The 14,603-nt window shown below is 52.2% G+C and overlaps 1 protein-coding gene across 4 annotated transcripts in view; it reads left to right on the forward strand.

The window, feature by feature from the left end:
* Window positions 1–8,142, forward strand: part of FLNB (filamin B) — a 141,800-nt gene extending 133,658 nt beyond the window's left edge. For 3 of the 4 annotated variants that reach the window (XM_007469008.1, XM_007469009.1, XM_007469010.1), the window contains 3 exons: window positions 3,957–4,175; window positions 5,321–5,524; window positions 6,452–6,662. In XM_007469008.1, coding sequence (XP_007469070.1) covers window positions 3,957–4,175; window positions 5,321–5,524; window positions 6,452–6,639 — 611 coding nt within the window. In that variant the 3' untranslated portion in view covers window positions 6,640–6,662. Of the gene's footprint in view, window positions 1–3,956; window positions 4,176–5,320; window positions 5,525–6,451 lie in introns of all 4 variants that reach the window. The other variant, XM_007469007.1, reaches the window with a different exon arrangement.
* Window positions 8,143–14,603: the final 6,461 nt, after the last annotated feature.

Genomic DNA, 14,603 nt, shown 5'->3' on the forward strand with positions numbered 1-14,603 from the left:
CCCACCAGCTCCTTTAGTGGACCCTGGCCTCCTAGAAACACATTCAGTCGGCAGTAAGACCTGTCACAGCCTGGCTCCTTTTAATTCTAATCCTAACGGGGGAGGAGAAAAGACTAAAACAGTCAAATTCTTTTTCAGTCTTTGCCACAGATGGAACACGCTTGATTGTGAAAAATACTGGCAGTGAGGAAGTATGTAAAGTTCCCTCCCTCCCTCCCTCCCTCCCTCCCTCTGGGTCCAGGAGGAAACACGGCTTAACAGATCAGGGGAGGACCTTCCAATCGTCTCTTTGTTGGTCTTCATTCTTGGTCACTTGGTTGCTTAGCTAGTTGGTTGTTAAAAAGGTAGACATGGAGTTTTACTTTTATTTTATAGAAATAGTCTTAGTGCTATTTGTATTTCAGTACAACTTGCTTTTGTCACTTGACATCTTAAGGAACTTTCCACGTCAAAACCTACAGATCTGCCTGCCTTGTAATGGCTGTGGTTAGTGTCCATACCGTGAATGTAGAGGTGGGCATCAGGGGTGTCCAGTGTGTCACTGTTACGGAAGGTGCCAGGGTGGGGAGCTTGTCCACTTACGTTTCTTTGCAGGCGTGGACTCACTGGGACGCGGTTTGTGTCTGAGTGTTGCTTTGGGGCCTCTTAGGAAGGATTCTTGAGTTCCTTGTGTGTGCACATTTTGCTATTAGTCTCCACCCTACCCCACGTGGTGAGTGGGACAGAGCAGACCCACAGGCAAGGGGATGAGTGGCCGTGGTTTCCTGGCATCCAGCCCTGTGGAGCGAGTGTCGTAAGGGGACGAGGGGCCCTGCCCGGGTGCAGGAGTGACTGACCGGCTGGTGTGCCACCCTGCGACTTTGGCCAAAGCAGTGGCCTCAGCAAAACCTCCCACAGCATCTGCATGAGTACTTCTCATCTCCCCAGGCCCATCCTGTCTGGCTCCACACTGAACTCTGGGCCAGCAGCTTGCCCTTTGTAAAAGGCACCGTATTGTTTCACCCTAGGCAATGTCCATTTTACAGATGAGCAAAGTGAGAACTCAGAAAGGTTGAGTCACTCCCCAAGCTTACTTAGCTTGGAGGGGGCAGAGCCAGAACCAGTCCAGGTTCACAACCTCAAGACCTGCTCACTTAACCCCTGAGTTTTGCTGCCTCCCTAAATGGCTGGCTCGCCCCGAGGCAGTGGCTACACTCCTGGCCTGCTTTGTGGGGTGTCCTACACAAGGACACCTATCTTCCCAGCTGCCCTGGACGGTTCCCAGGCAGTAGTGCAGGCATTTGGCTCCTGACAAGCCATCCACCCTTGAAGCCCAGGTGGGGTCCTCCGGGCACTTGGAGCCCCAGCAGGCCCTGGTCCAGGCCCCGCAACAGCCACTGAGGTCTCCTCTGCTGCCAGCGGCCACCCATCCCCCTGCTGGGTCACACCTGCTGTGCCCAGGGCCTCTCATGCTTCCTGTTGGCTGTTCACAAGCCTTCTCAGGAGCTCAGGTTTCAGGCTGTGCTTTGCCAGCACTGGATGCTGCTGAGGGAAGGAGCTGGTCTTGCAGGGAGACTTCCAGCCAGGAGGGAGAGGTACAGAACAAGCCTGTTTCAAATCCTGTGTAAATATTGCTTTTGTCAAGGGGAAGGCGTCTTGTTTTTCTAGCCCTCCCGCTCCCAGGCCTTTTCCCAAATACCCATCCCAGGATTACACAGCTGCAGTGTGTGTGGAATGAAAAGGTGTCTCTGCCCGGCTGCTGGAGGGCCTGCATCCTGACCTTCGGAACAAAGCAAGCTTCCCTGTGTTTTTATGGGTGGGCTGGCTGTATCTCTTGGCTCAAGCTTTAAATGGTCAATTCTGCAGGTTTTAGAGCAGGGGAATGTGGAGAATTTGGGGTGAGACTGTCTGCTGCAGAGGGACTGAGAAGGTCAGGAGTTAGACCAGGGAGTTCCAGACTCTCTGGCTGGAAGAGCCATTTTCCTGATGAAATGCTCCAGGAACCCCAGTGTGCACGAGGTGTAAGGGGAGAGCCTCCTTCCCTCCCGTTACCCCTCACCCACCTTGAAGATGGAGTAGGGCTTCATTAAACATGCATTAAACAAACAGGAACTCATCTGTATATACACGGGGGTACAGGGGAACACCGCCATGCCCAGAGATGTCTGGGGTACTGATTCTGGCTGGAGGTGGTGATGAGAGGGACTCCTGCATGTGGATTTTCTTTCTCCCATCTGCTCTCAGGCAAGTGCATTAGCTCCAGGTTAGACAGACCTTATGTTTAAACCCCAGTTCAGCCATTCCCCAGCTGTGTGTCTTAGGGTGAGTTATTTGACCTCACTGAGCCTCCACTTTGTTCCTGTAAAATGGGAATAATAAAGGAGCCCACCTGATAGGTTGCTCTTGCCCTGTAATTCCTTATTTCTCTTTTCCCACCTGATCTTCCTTTCTGGACCCTCACAATCAGGATGAACTGATGTTTCATAGGAATGGAGCAATCCTGTCCCTTCCACTACAGCCAGGTCTTTTCATCTTCACTTTAAAAGTATCTTTCCTTGCTGTCACTTGCAGCTGCCTCCTGGAAACACTGTCCCTTGTTTGAATACCCCCTCCCTTTCCCCCAACGCCCTTGCTTCAGCAGGGCAGCAGCTGAGTGAAGGGCTCCTGGGCTGCACAGTATAGAGACAAGGTTGAGACAGTTGTGGAGGCAGGGTGAGGGGGTGGTGCTGGGACAGGAGCCTCGGGAGCTTTTCCAGAAACAGCTGGGTTGCATGATAGCAGCTCCTTTGTCTTATTGATAACCAGAACAGTAATTCTTTCTCGGCCTCCAAGCTATAATTAAACCAAAATAGTTCCCAGCTGGGGCGCATCCAGGGCTCTAGAAGAAGCCCAGCCCCACAGAATGCTATGCCGGGGATGCCCCGTAGAGGGCACTGTAGCAGGTGTGCTGCTGGTGACTGACCGCCTCTTCCCCTTCTGAACTAGAAAGGGGCCTGGGGGAGTGCGGCCTTTTTCAGGGCCTTGGGCTCAGGCAGGAACGCCATAGTGGTCATTGGTTGGCACTGTCTTTTGGCCCAGCTTTCCTTCTATCACGAGGGAGGATGTCTGTGCAGGAGGCCCTCATGGACCAGGCAGGCAAAAAGTAGGATGTCCTGGAGCTGCAGTTAGGGCATCTGAGGCAGCCCCGCTGCCCATCCAGAGGCCAGGAGACTGGCCTGGGGTCTGAACCCCCTCAGACTTGCTTCAGTACCAGCTCTGCCCCTTTCTCCTGTAGCTCTGATTGGCATGTGGTTGAACCTCCCTGAGCCTCAGTGTCGTTTGTTAAAGACAAATCACTGGGCATGTAAAATGATGGGCACAGGATCTGGAGCCAGAGTGGTGCCAGTGGTATTAGCAGGAGCTGCTGTTCTGGTCCTGTTCTTGTTTCTGGTATTCAAGGCAAAGTGGCAGGGCTGGCAGATCCTAACGGCTACCCCAGTCTTCAGTGTGGCGTCTGGGGCTAGGAGCCTGAGGAGGAAGGAGGCAGCGCTGGGCTGCCTGGGCTTCTGCAAGTCCAACCAGAGGAGAAAGGAAAGGTCAGAGGGGCCCACGATTTCCCCACCCTTGGGGGCAGAGCTGGCCCTTGGGGGCGGAAGCAGCATTTCAGGCTCTCAGTGACAACTCAGGCTTCTCGCCCTCAGCCACGGCTCATGCCGAGAGGAGAAAACAAGGCGGTGCGTGCTTGTGGACAGAATGTTGGCCACACTCCTGCCTGGGACTTGGAAAGGGGTTACCATCCCCCAGGGCCTGAGGTTCTCTGTGCCAGCAGCTCAGAGCTAGTATTGGTGGGTTCCCGTGCCACCAAGGTGACCCCTCTGAGAGGAAACCTCCGTGTGCCCCGCCACTGCTTCAGCGCCCCCAGAACCCTCCCCAAAGCACACCCACCCCATCCCTCCAAACCTTCCACGTGATCTTTATTCCTGCTTCCTTTCTCCTAGGTATCCAGTCTGAATTTTTCATCAACACCACCCGAGCAGGGCCAGGGACATTGTCCGTCACCATTGAAGGCCCGTCCAAGGTTAAAATGGATTGCCAGGAAACCCCCGAAGGGTACAAAGTCATGTACACCCCCATGGCTCCTGGAAGCTACCTAATTGGCGTCAAATATGGCGGGCCCAACCACATCGTCGGCAGCCCGTTCAAGGCCAAGGTGACAGGTAACAACCACAAACACCTTTAAAGTTATTCTTCCCCCTGTGGAGGTGATCTTGTCAGATTATCAGCAGAGCTATTTGATAGTAGAAACTGGGTGATTTTAGAGATGTTGAATCTGCTTTGAATCTTGAATGTAAAGAAATGGTAGGACATGTCAGAGTGACTGCATGTTCGAAAACTTGCAAAACAAGCAGGCAGAGTAGGGGTGTAGAAGTTGAGAAAGCACATTAGGTGGTTTTCTGTCTCAAACAGAAAAGAAGGAATGTTTACATATTTGAGATCTTACGTATTTGTTTAGGTCAGGGCCTGAAAAATCCCCTCATTTCTAACCTTCACTTTTAAAATAATCAAAAGTTTTTATTAAATTTATAAAAATGTGCCTCCTCCAGAACACTGGAAAAAATACCAAACAGTAAAATCCACTTTACAGCCCACCACCCAAGGTAACCACCATAAATATTGTGGTGAATTCCTTCCACGTGTCTCTTTCTGCTTGGTTCACTGTCATATAAGTAGCATAGGTTCATTGCAGAAAACTTAATTAAAATTAAGTAAATAAAAAATTCAGATAGAAAAATCATCTTCTAATATGCCGAGAGGGGAACTCCTTGGAAGTCCAGTGGTTAGGACTCAGCGCTTTCACAGCCGAGGGCACAATTTCAGTCCCTGGTCAAGGACCTAGGATCCCACAAGCTCTACCACACCACCCCGCAAAAAAAATATGCGGAATCATTTTTGGTATTTTGTCAATGTCCTCCCACATGTTTACACTGCTTATACATAGAGTATTTTATATAAATGGAAAGATATCCATTCCATAGGGTGGCACGTGGTTATATTCCTGGAGGCACGTGCTTATGACCTGGAAGGACTTCCAGGTCAAGTCAGCCAAGGCCAGACTCTCCCATATACCCAGAAAGCCAGATCTTAGTTGTGTGGGGCAGGACTCCAGAACCCCATAGTAGACATTATGGGGGGTGAGGTGGAAAAGTTGTGGCATTTAGATCCAGGTGTTGGGGGTGTGAGGTAGGGGTGTGGTGGCTTTTGGATCCAGGTGCTGGGGAGCCGGGGCTCTTCTGGGGCTTCTGCATGGGGTACTTGCCTTGTCTGGCCAGTCATGCCTGCTTCTCTCCCTTCCATGTCCTAGGCCAGCGTCTGGTCAGCCCCGGCTCGGCCAACGAGACCTCATCCATCCTGGTGGAGTCAGTGACCAGGTCCTCCACGGAGACCTGCTATAGCGCCATCCCCAAGGCATCCTCGGATGCCAGCAAGGTGACCTCCAAGGGGGCGGGGCTCTCGAAGGCATTTGTGGGCCAGAAGAGCTCCTTCCTGGTGGACTGCAGCAAAGCCGGTAGGCAGCCTGGCCCTGCTCAGGGAATGGAGGGCATGGGGCGACACCCTCTGTTCTGTGTACTTTGGTCTTTCCTGCTCTGGTCTGCAGTGCCCACCCACCCAGACATTTGCAAGTAACCGTGTTCATTGCCCTGTTCTGCACTTAATATTTTTAAATGATTTGCCTCTTGATTTTTTTCAAATGACCTCAAGGTACATAGGAAAGGTTGCGTTATCCTCATTGCATTGTATCGGTAACCTGGCCCCTCCTCTGTCACTAATTGCTGTAATTGCAATTTGAACTTGGGTATTTATTTGGGTGTCAATGTTAGTTGCCTGGGTTCTGGCATCTAGCACATCTGGGCTGGAAACCTGGCTTCACCACTTACTTATTTCTCCCTTCCTCTCTCCCTCCCTCCCTTTCTTCCTTCCTTCCTTAATTTCCAAAGCTTATTAGCCAAGTGACCATGGGAAAGTTACTAAATCTCTTTCTAAAAGTCAGTTTCCTCTGCTCTAAAATGGGAATAGTCATAGGACCTTCCTGAAGGTTCTCATGAGAATAAATGAGATCAGAGTAGCCAACACTTACATAGCCTTTACTGTGTGCTGAGGGCTTCACATACAATAACTCCTCTAAACCTCACAAGAAGCCCATGAGGTAGGTGCTAGTGTCATCCCCTGTTTACAGATGGGGAAGCTAAGGCAGAGAGAGGTGAAGTTCCATATCCAAGGTCACCCGCCCAGGAAGTGGCAGGGCAGAGATTTGAACCCATAAGAGTCCTGCTCGTAATTGCTGCACTCTCCCACCTCTCAGAGGTCCCCAGCATCATCAGAGAAACTTAACAGGCAGTAACTGGTATCTTTCCTTTGGCTCCCATATCCCCCTCTCTTCCTCTGCCTTCTGGGATGCATCTTCATGGAGTAACCACCTTCCTCTGCCTCCCAGGTTCCAACATGCTGCTGATCGGGGTCCATGGGCCCACCACCCCCTGTGAAGAGGTCTCCATGAAGCATGTGGGCAACCAACAATACAGTGTGACATACATCGTCAAGGAGAAGGGGGATTACGTTCTGGCTGTGAAGTGGGGAGAGGAGCACATCCCTGGCAGCCCGTTCCATGTCACGGTGCCTTAAAACAGTTCTCATCAAGTCCTGGGAGGCGTTGTGGTGGTTGCTTTTGTTGCTTGTTTGTAACTCGTTTTATACAAAGTCCTCCAGCCCGTTTGTGGGTCTGAAACCCCATCCCCAAAACATTGCCATGTTTTTTTAAGTACCTTCAGAAAGAAGTCCTAAACTTGACTCCAAGCTGGTCCAGCAAACTGGACCTATTTTGGCACAGATCACCCCCTGCAGACAGAACAAGAACAGACAAGGCTGATATTTTTAAGACATGAAATTGGCTAGTTAGTTTGCAAAACAAGACTGGGAGGAAGGACAGGGAAAATGGGGACGCCTAGTTTATGTTGTCGTTTAGAAAAGATGACCCTGTCACGTAAGAAAAGGCCATTGGGTGACACCAGTTTTAACACTACTGCCACCCCGCCCCCATCTCTCAAAGGGCAGAGTGTCCGAGGTGACAGACTGGCCGAAATGGCTTCTTGGTGCCTCTCCCCTCATCCTGCTACTTATTTCCCTGCAGAGTCATTGCATGTGACCATCTTGACAGCCATGTCTTTGCTTTTGTTTTCAAAGTCCGTTTCAGTCGCTGGGTCTGAGGAAATTCTGCAGTGGCAAGCAGCCCCCCCACTTGCCAAAGATCCCCCCTTTTTTTTAACCAACACTAGCCCTGTTGTTAACATACGCTCCAGCCATTTGTCTGTTTGATGAGTCTTACCAGCATGTCCAGAGACACCCTAGGTGGGTCCAAGTGTTAGCAGAGGCCTGTCACGTGACATAACACTCCACACTCACCCCCAGGCAGCCCCAGTGTGAACTTTTTCTGGAAGATAATTATAGAAGGAAACTCCTGCCAACCTTTGGCCTGAAAGTCAGGGAATGACAGGGGAGGGAAGGACAGCAGCTCATTGGTGGTCCTTTACCACTTGCAGAAATAATGAAAGCGTATTTGGCCCTGACCACGTGTCACCTGAGGCTCTTTGGAAAGCAATAGTAAGCAGGTGCAAACTTCCGAAAATGGGGGGTATAAGGCATTTTGCATGCCTTCCTGCAGACCTGCTTTGGAATAAAGTGAAAGCACTCGGGGACTGCCTGACCGCAGGGCCCAGATGTGTAGTGTGGTCTGGGCCGGCAGCCCTTTCAGATTTGCTGTTTCGTCCTGAGGAGGTGGCCACTGTCATCTCGAGTGTGTCCATGGATGGGACAGCGTGAGGTGGGTGACCCTCCCCGAGGTGCAGCAGCTGAGGGTGAGTGTTGGCAAAGCCCACCTGTTAGGAACTGGAGTGGCCCGAAGCCTGATGTGAAAGGACCACAGGCTTCGTAAACCGGGATGTGGAAGCAAAACTGGAACCAAATGCCAACTGTAAATTGTATCTTATAACTTATTAAATACAGCGTTTGCTCCATAAGCTCCCCAGGTGTTCTTGGATGGTGTCCTTTGGTAAATGGTTTGCGTCTCTGACCGGCTCTCCCAAACCCTGGCCGAAAGAATGCAGGCTAAGCAACTTGTCTTAACAGGGAGCCTCGCCTCTTTTTTGCGGGGGTACGTTCTGTTTCTTTGCAGGCCCCAGTGTGAATTTATCAGAGTGAGGCGTCCTGGCACCAACACAGCCTCCCGGAGAGGTTTGCTAGGGTTTGCCCTGGTTAAGAGTCCCAGATATGAAACCCAGTGAGGGGAAGGCTATGGTTTAAAAAAAAACGTAAGAGAGAGAGTCTTTTTCCTGATGACCTGGGAAACCCTTGAAATAGGGAAGCATTATCACCTGTCATCCCATCGCCCTTGGAATTGGTGGTGCCGCCTTCCCTCCATCCTCTCTGCCTCTGTTCCTCCTTTCTGTTTGGGAAGCTTCTTGCTGCGTGCTTAGGGCACACTTAGCCCTTGCCTCCTCTTGCCCTACAGCAGTGCTGTGACATGATTTTATGGTGATGACACTAACTCAGGTGCTGCATTGACATGTTTGCAGTCCCAAAGCTCACTTGGGTCAGACCCTGGGCCCCCTGCCTTTTTGTCCCCAGAGTGGCAGCTGTACCTCCCTGCTTATCCCACCATGAGAACAGGAGTACAAAAGGAAGGGGACCCAGGAGCCGCCCCCCCAGGCAAGCCTCTGGCAGTTGCCATGATGATGGGAAGTCTGTTCTGGACCCCCAGCCTTGTATTGGGGGTGAGCGGTGGACGGAAAGGCAGGGAAGGAAGACTCTAGATCTTTCTGTGTGTTTCTTCCTGACACCTGGCTGTTGATCAAGGATGGCAATTTGTGTCCCTCTGAGAGGTGGGAGGAGGGTTGGGGAAAAGGGGGTTCCTCCTTCCCGTCCTTCTGAAGGGAGCACCCTTATCTGAGGGCCTGCACCATGAATGTCTGGTCCTGGACCCCAGGAGGCCCGTGGGCTTTGGGGAATGCAGGCTCTGCCCAGTGGGTCTGGACAGGCAACAGTCGGCTGAGTTTTCCCAAAGAAGAAAATAGGGGCCCAGCTTGAAGCCAGGTGGTTTCTGGGGAGACCGCATTTGTAAGTTAACAGCTGGACTTTGGCATCAGGTAGTCTAGGGCTTAAGTCCTGGCTCGGGTGCTCACTGGCTGTGTGGCCTTGAGGAGTTTGCTTCACCTCTCAGAATGTGCCCCACTTGGGGTGGTTGTGAGGGTCAGATGAAATCCCACTGGGAGCTGTGAGAGTGTTGGCCACTGCTCTGTAAGATCAAACCCTGCCGGGTGATGTGCCTCCTCCACGGGCCGCTTGTTAGCACCTGGGGCTGCACCTGGTGGTCCCCCGACAGTTACGTCAAAGACGTCTCAGAGTGAAATTTGTGCATCTCTTTACTGGTCAGTGGCTAGAACCACAGGGCAACTGTTATCTGCACCTGGACTTCCTGCTATGGGAACCGGCTGTTGTTTGTGCAGACACATTGAAAACTGAAACTTGACCCTGGACCAGCGGTGCCAGGCCCTTTCTGACTTTCACTGGCTGACTTTGCCCCTTTCGTACCAAGGGTTGGCTGGACGATCGCCCTTCTGGTGGCTGATGGAGATTAGGCAGACAGCAGCTGCCAGCTGCCCTGCAGAGATCCCCAAGCCAGAGGAGGCCTGGCCCCTTCCAAGCCCAGACGCCCTCCTCTTCCTCATCCAGTTTCCCTCTGCAACGCAGTGAAGCACTCATCAGCAGTGCTGCCAAGAAGGAAACATTTTATTAACGTTTCCCTTTGTTTCCAGTGCATTTGTAAACAAGTGGGCCCTTGACCATGTGTCTAGTCTTAAGACTTCAAAGGGGCTTTGAAAGCCACATTTTGATGAGTTTGGTGCAAAATGAGTTGGGCACATAGGGATTTAATTTGCCTTGAAAATTGCACAGCCTTAAAAGTTAGCAGAGTATCAGCTTCCCTGGTGGCGCAGTGGTTGAGAGTCCGCCTGCCGATGCTGGGGACACGGGTTCGAGCTCTGGTCTGGGAAGATCCCACATGCTGCGGAGCAACTAGGCCCGTGAGCCACAACTACTGAGCCTGCGCGTCTGGAGCCTGTGCTCCGCAACAAAGGAGGCCACGACAGTGATAGGCCCGCGCACCGCGATCAAGAGTGGCCCCCGCTTGCCACAACTGGAGAAAGCCCTCGCACAGAAACGAAGACCCAACACAGCCCAAAATTAATTAATTAATTAATTTTTAAAAGTTAGCAGAGTAAAGGTTAGTGGCAAAATGAGTGCTCAATCCTTGTCAACCCCCCAGGTTTGTTTTTTCTTAGATTATTTTTGGCTGCATTGGATCTTCGTTGCTCCGCGCGGGCTTCCTCTAGTTGCAGCGAGTGGGGGCTACTACTCTTTGTTGCGGTGCACGGGCTTCTCATTGCGGTGGCTTCTCTTGTTGCGGAGCACAGGCTCTAGGCATGTGGGCTTCAGTAGTTGTGGCTCGTGGGCTCTAGAGCACAGGCTTAGTAGTTGTGGTGCACGGGCTTAGTTGCTCTGTGGCATGTGGGATCTTCCCGGACCAGGGCTTGAACCCTCGTTCCCTGTGTTGGCAGGTGGATTCTTAACCACTGTGCCACCACGGAAGTCCAGTTTGTATTTTAAAATGGGGAGCAAGATCGTTAATTTAAGTGCCCTTTGGCCTTAGTGCTCAGCCAAAAGAATGAAATCTTTCCAAGTCTCCATTAACGTGGGGGGAAGGGGCTTTGTAATCAGAGTATTTCAACTAATGAAAACTCTCCCAGAAACAGCTTGTTTAGCTAATTTTTTTCTTTTCCTCACAATAGCAACTCATAACTCCAAGAGGGAGTGAAAATGTCACATCGCTCAAGGCAAGCCTGAATCTGATTTTTTCTTTCTGGCTTTGGTCTCAGGATGCTGCCCAAAAACATGGTGGGAGGAATCTTTCTAAACAAAGGGATCCTTTTTGCTTTGTGATAAGGCTTTTGTCCGGGCCCCTGAGCCCACAGGGGACCGGCTCATGTGCAAGGAATTTAGGGTGGCCTACCCCACACCCCTTCCTTCTTCCGCTAGAGTTCTCCAAAGCAGGCTGGCAGGAGATGGGGAGTTTACGAGCCTGATTTGTGGCTCACATCCAACGGCCCTGCTTATCTCCCCAGGACAAAGCTCGAAGATGAAAGAATCCCGCAGGCCTTTTGTTGCCCACTTTACTCCCTCTGCCGTGACCACCGCCTTCCCTAGGCACCAGGACACCCCTCCCTGTCAGTGTGGACATTCTTAAGGCAAAGCTGATGCTGAACGCTGGTGGGATGATCTCAGAGGAGAGGCAAGTCCTGGCAGAGGCACCGAGCCCCGGAAATGCCTGCTTCAGGCCCCACTAGTAGCAGCAAAAGAACCTAATATGTGCGAAACACTCAGAAAGCAGCAGGTCAGATGCTGCAGGTGCAAGTCTGGATTCCAGTCTCAGCTGACACCTCAGGCAGTTATCATCTCTGTGCCTCAGTGGCTTTATCCATAAAATGGGAAGGTAATGGGAAAAGCCATTCTAGATTAACCTCTAGAAAGATCCCACAACACATCCATCTCCCAACTGACTTGGGCAAACCTTCCTTCACCCAGAGCTGCTGGGGGAGGGGATGCCTGAGTTTTGGGGAGACTCAGCTCCCCAAGTCAGAGTGGAAGGGATACCTCACAAAAGGAAGCATAGTTTGTAGGGAAGCTGTTTAGCATGGTGGTTATTAGCACAGGCCAGCGGGTTCAAATCCTGGTCCTGCTGTGACCTCCGGCTGATCGTTTACCCTCACAGAAAACAGTGCCTCCATTTTTTCTTCAGTGAAACTGGGTAATGGGACCTGCCCCATACAGTGCTCTTAGGATTAACCAACAAAATGCACAGAAAGAATATCACTGTATCCAGTACACGGTAAGGGTTCACAGAATTACTATTACTCGTGTAAAGTGCTCTGAGAGCTTAATTTCAGGAGGGGCTACTTTAAAGACGCAAGTACTGAGTCCTAGGAAAGGCCCTTGTCTTGGACAGAGCCCCAGGCTGGGGATTAGGGTGGGGCATCATCGGTGGAAATGGATAGAGTGGGTCCTTGGCCTGGGAGCGTGGCCAGAAAGCTGGGAGGCACCTGTGCCCCTGCTCGACTCCTGGCCTGCCCTTGTTTCTGAGCTGCAGTGACCTCTTTTCCCCTAGCGCAGGCCTAGGCCAGAAACAGACCTGGGGGCTGCCTCCACACCTTCCCAGGGGTTATTGGTGGCTTTTAAATGAGTTTTTAAATCTACAGTAAGACAAATGTCCTAAGTGACAATGAGAGGCACTGACTCTTAAGATTATCCCCAAATTTTTACAGGGGAGTTTGCCAGGGCTCAGAGAGGGTAGCGATGATCAAGTTGTGTTAAAACCTGGGAAACCTGAATTAAAACCTGGGGTCCTGAAGCTGTTCACAAGGGCCTGGCACAGGGTGGGCGCCCGCAGACAAGGGAACAGAATCTGAAGGCGGCTCTCCTTGTGGGCGGTTGGCTGTCCTTGTGCCAACTGGAAGGCAACATTTCAGGGGTTGCCTCTCTGCACCCACCCTCCCACTCCCCTCCCTTCAGGGGTAGCCTGTCCACTGGGCAGGAGGACAGCCGCCTGGGCTGTTGTCACTGTAGTGACCACCAGGGGCCGCCTTGGACACTCAGACTGAAGCACCGTGGGCAGCCCGGGTGGTGGGGAAGGCACAGGGTCTCCGAAGCCCCAAGGAGGGGGACGCCCACCTCTGCCCTCTTCGTGCTCTGAACACCTGGGCTTACCAGTCTGTGGGTGGGGGCGGTCTGGGCCAGGGAGGCTTTCTTGAGTTCTGGCACCAGACCCCACTACCGTTTCACCCCAGGGTCTTGCCACCCCCAGCCCCCTAACTCTTGACTTTCCTCCCTTCATCCTTACCCAACCTACCTCGCAGCAAGAGTTGCCATGAACCAGTGTTTATGGTTCAGTTCTTAATCAAAGGACACCTCCTCCAGGAAGACTTCCCAGACCATCCCCCAAATTCCCTGCCTGCCCCTCTATCCACCTGGTTAGGCATCTGTCTCTCCTGTACTGAGAAACCTTGAGGGCAGGAAGCCTGTGGGCTCTGTCCCCTCTCATATCCCTTTAGTACCTGGCTGTGTGTATGGCACAGGGTCAAGAGCAAGTGAATGTTTGTTGAATGAATGAACAAGAGCATACCCAGCAGAGTGGAAAGGCAAGTGGCCCAAGGGCATTGTGGGTAGCCTCTTTCTCACTGGTACTCACCCCAGAGGGTCCTGGTCAAGAAGGCAGAGGGTGTGAGGATCCAGAAGGCTGACTTCATGGTGCTGTTGGGGTGACTGGTGGGTCCTCCTCTGCCCCGCCCTGCCTGTACCTCTCTCAGGATGCTTGTCACATTCCGTGGGAGAGTCTGTAACAGAGATGTGGGCTTTGGAGTCAATCCCAGTGCGACCATTTAATGTAGCTGAGCATCACTTTTCTCACCTGGAAAAGTGACATAAGAGAGCCTATTAGTGGGACTTCCCTGGTGGTCCAGTGGCTAAGACCCTGCACTCCCAATGCAGGGGGGCTGGGGTTCAATCCCTGGTCAGGGAACTAGATCCCACATGGCGCAACTAAGACCTGGCACAGCCAAATAAATAAATAAATACTTTTTAAAAAAGAGCCTATTAGTCGTTGAGTGAAGTCACTCAGTGAAACCCCCAGCTCAGGGCCTGGCACAGAGTGGGTGCCACCACATACCAGTAGTGTGCCCTGGGGCACATCACTTCTCCAGGCCTCCATTTCCCCACCTGAAAAGGAGGCTCTGAGAGCCCCAGTAATCACGCAGGTGGTTTAAGGCACACGGAGTGCAGCCTAGCAGCTGGCACCTAGCAGGTGCTTGTTAATCATCAGCTGACATTTACAGAGGGCTTCCTCCGTGCCAGGTGCTGTTTGTCTCAAGTTGTTAAAACCCTGTTCTAACGTCATTCTCTGAACACTAAGGGTAGTTCCCGCCATCGTCTCGCTGTACAGATGAGGCCATACCGCTGTCAAGTGGCAGAGCTATGTGTGAGGAGTTGGCCCGGCAGCCATGTAACCAGAGCTTCCTGGAGTGGAGACGACCTCTCTTTAGACTCCCTTGGGTGCCTGGCATGCAGTAGGTGTACACTGGGGTTTGCTGAATGGAATAGAGGCTGTGGAACCCCATGCGCCACTTGGGATCCTCTGGGTATGAGGAGGAAAGGCCTGGGCCCTGGGTTCCTCTGGGGCAGAACAGGGCCCCCTCCCAGGCACCCTGGGTAGGTGTGGCCTTTGCTCCTTTTTTCAGCCAGGTCTGTCCCACCCACTGCCTGTGTGTGGCTCGCAGTGGCCTGAGCAGCCCAGCCTCTCCTCTCTGGCAGGGCCTTGACAACCCAGCCCTCATATCCTTGGAGATGAGGCACCAGCAGTGTAAACATAGGCGGCAGAATGTTTCCTCCCTTCCCCGTCCCCTTGCCCTCACTGCCATGAGGGATCTATCCACCTCCCAGAAGCAAGCCTGCTGGCAGGAGCACATCCGGAAGGAGACTGCCGCCCA

This window comes from Lipotes vexillifer, unplaced genomic scaffold, assembly GCF_000442215.2.
Source record: "Lipotes vexillifer unplaced genomic scaffold, Lipotes_vexillifer_v1.1 scaffold989, whole genome shotgun sequence".
Lineage (NCBI taxonomy): Eukaryota > Metazoa > Chordata > Mammalia > Artiodactyla > Lipotidae > Lipotes > Lipotes vexillifer.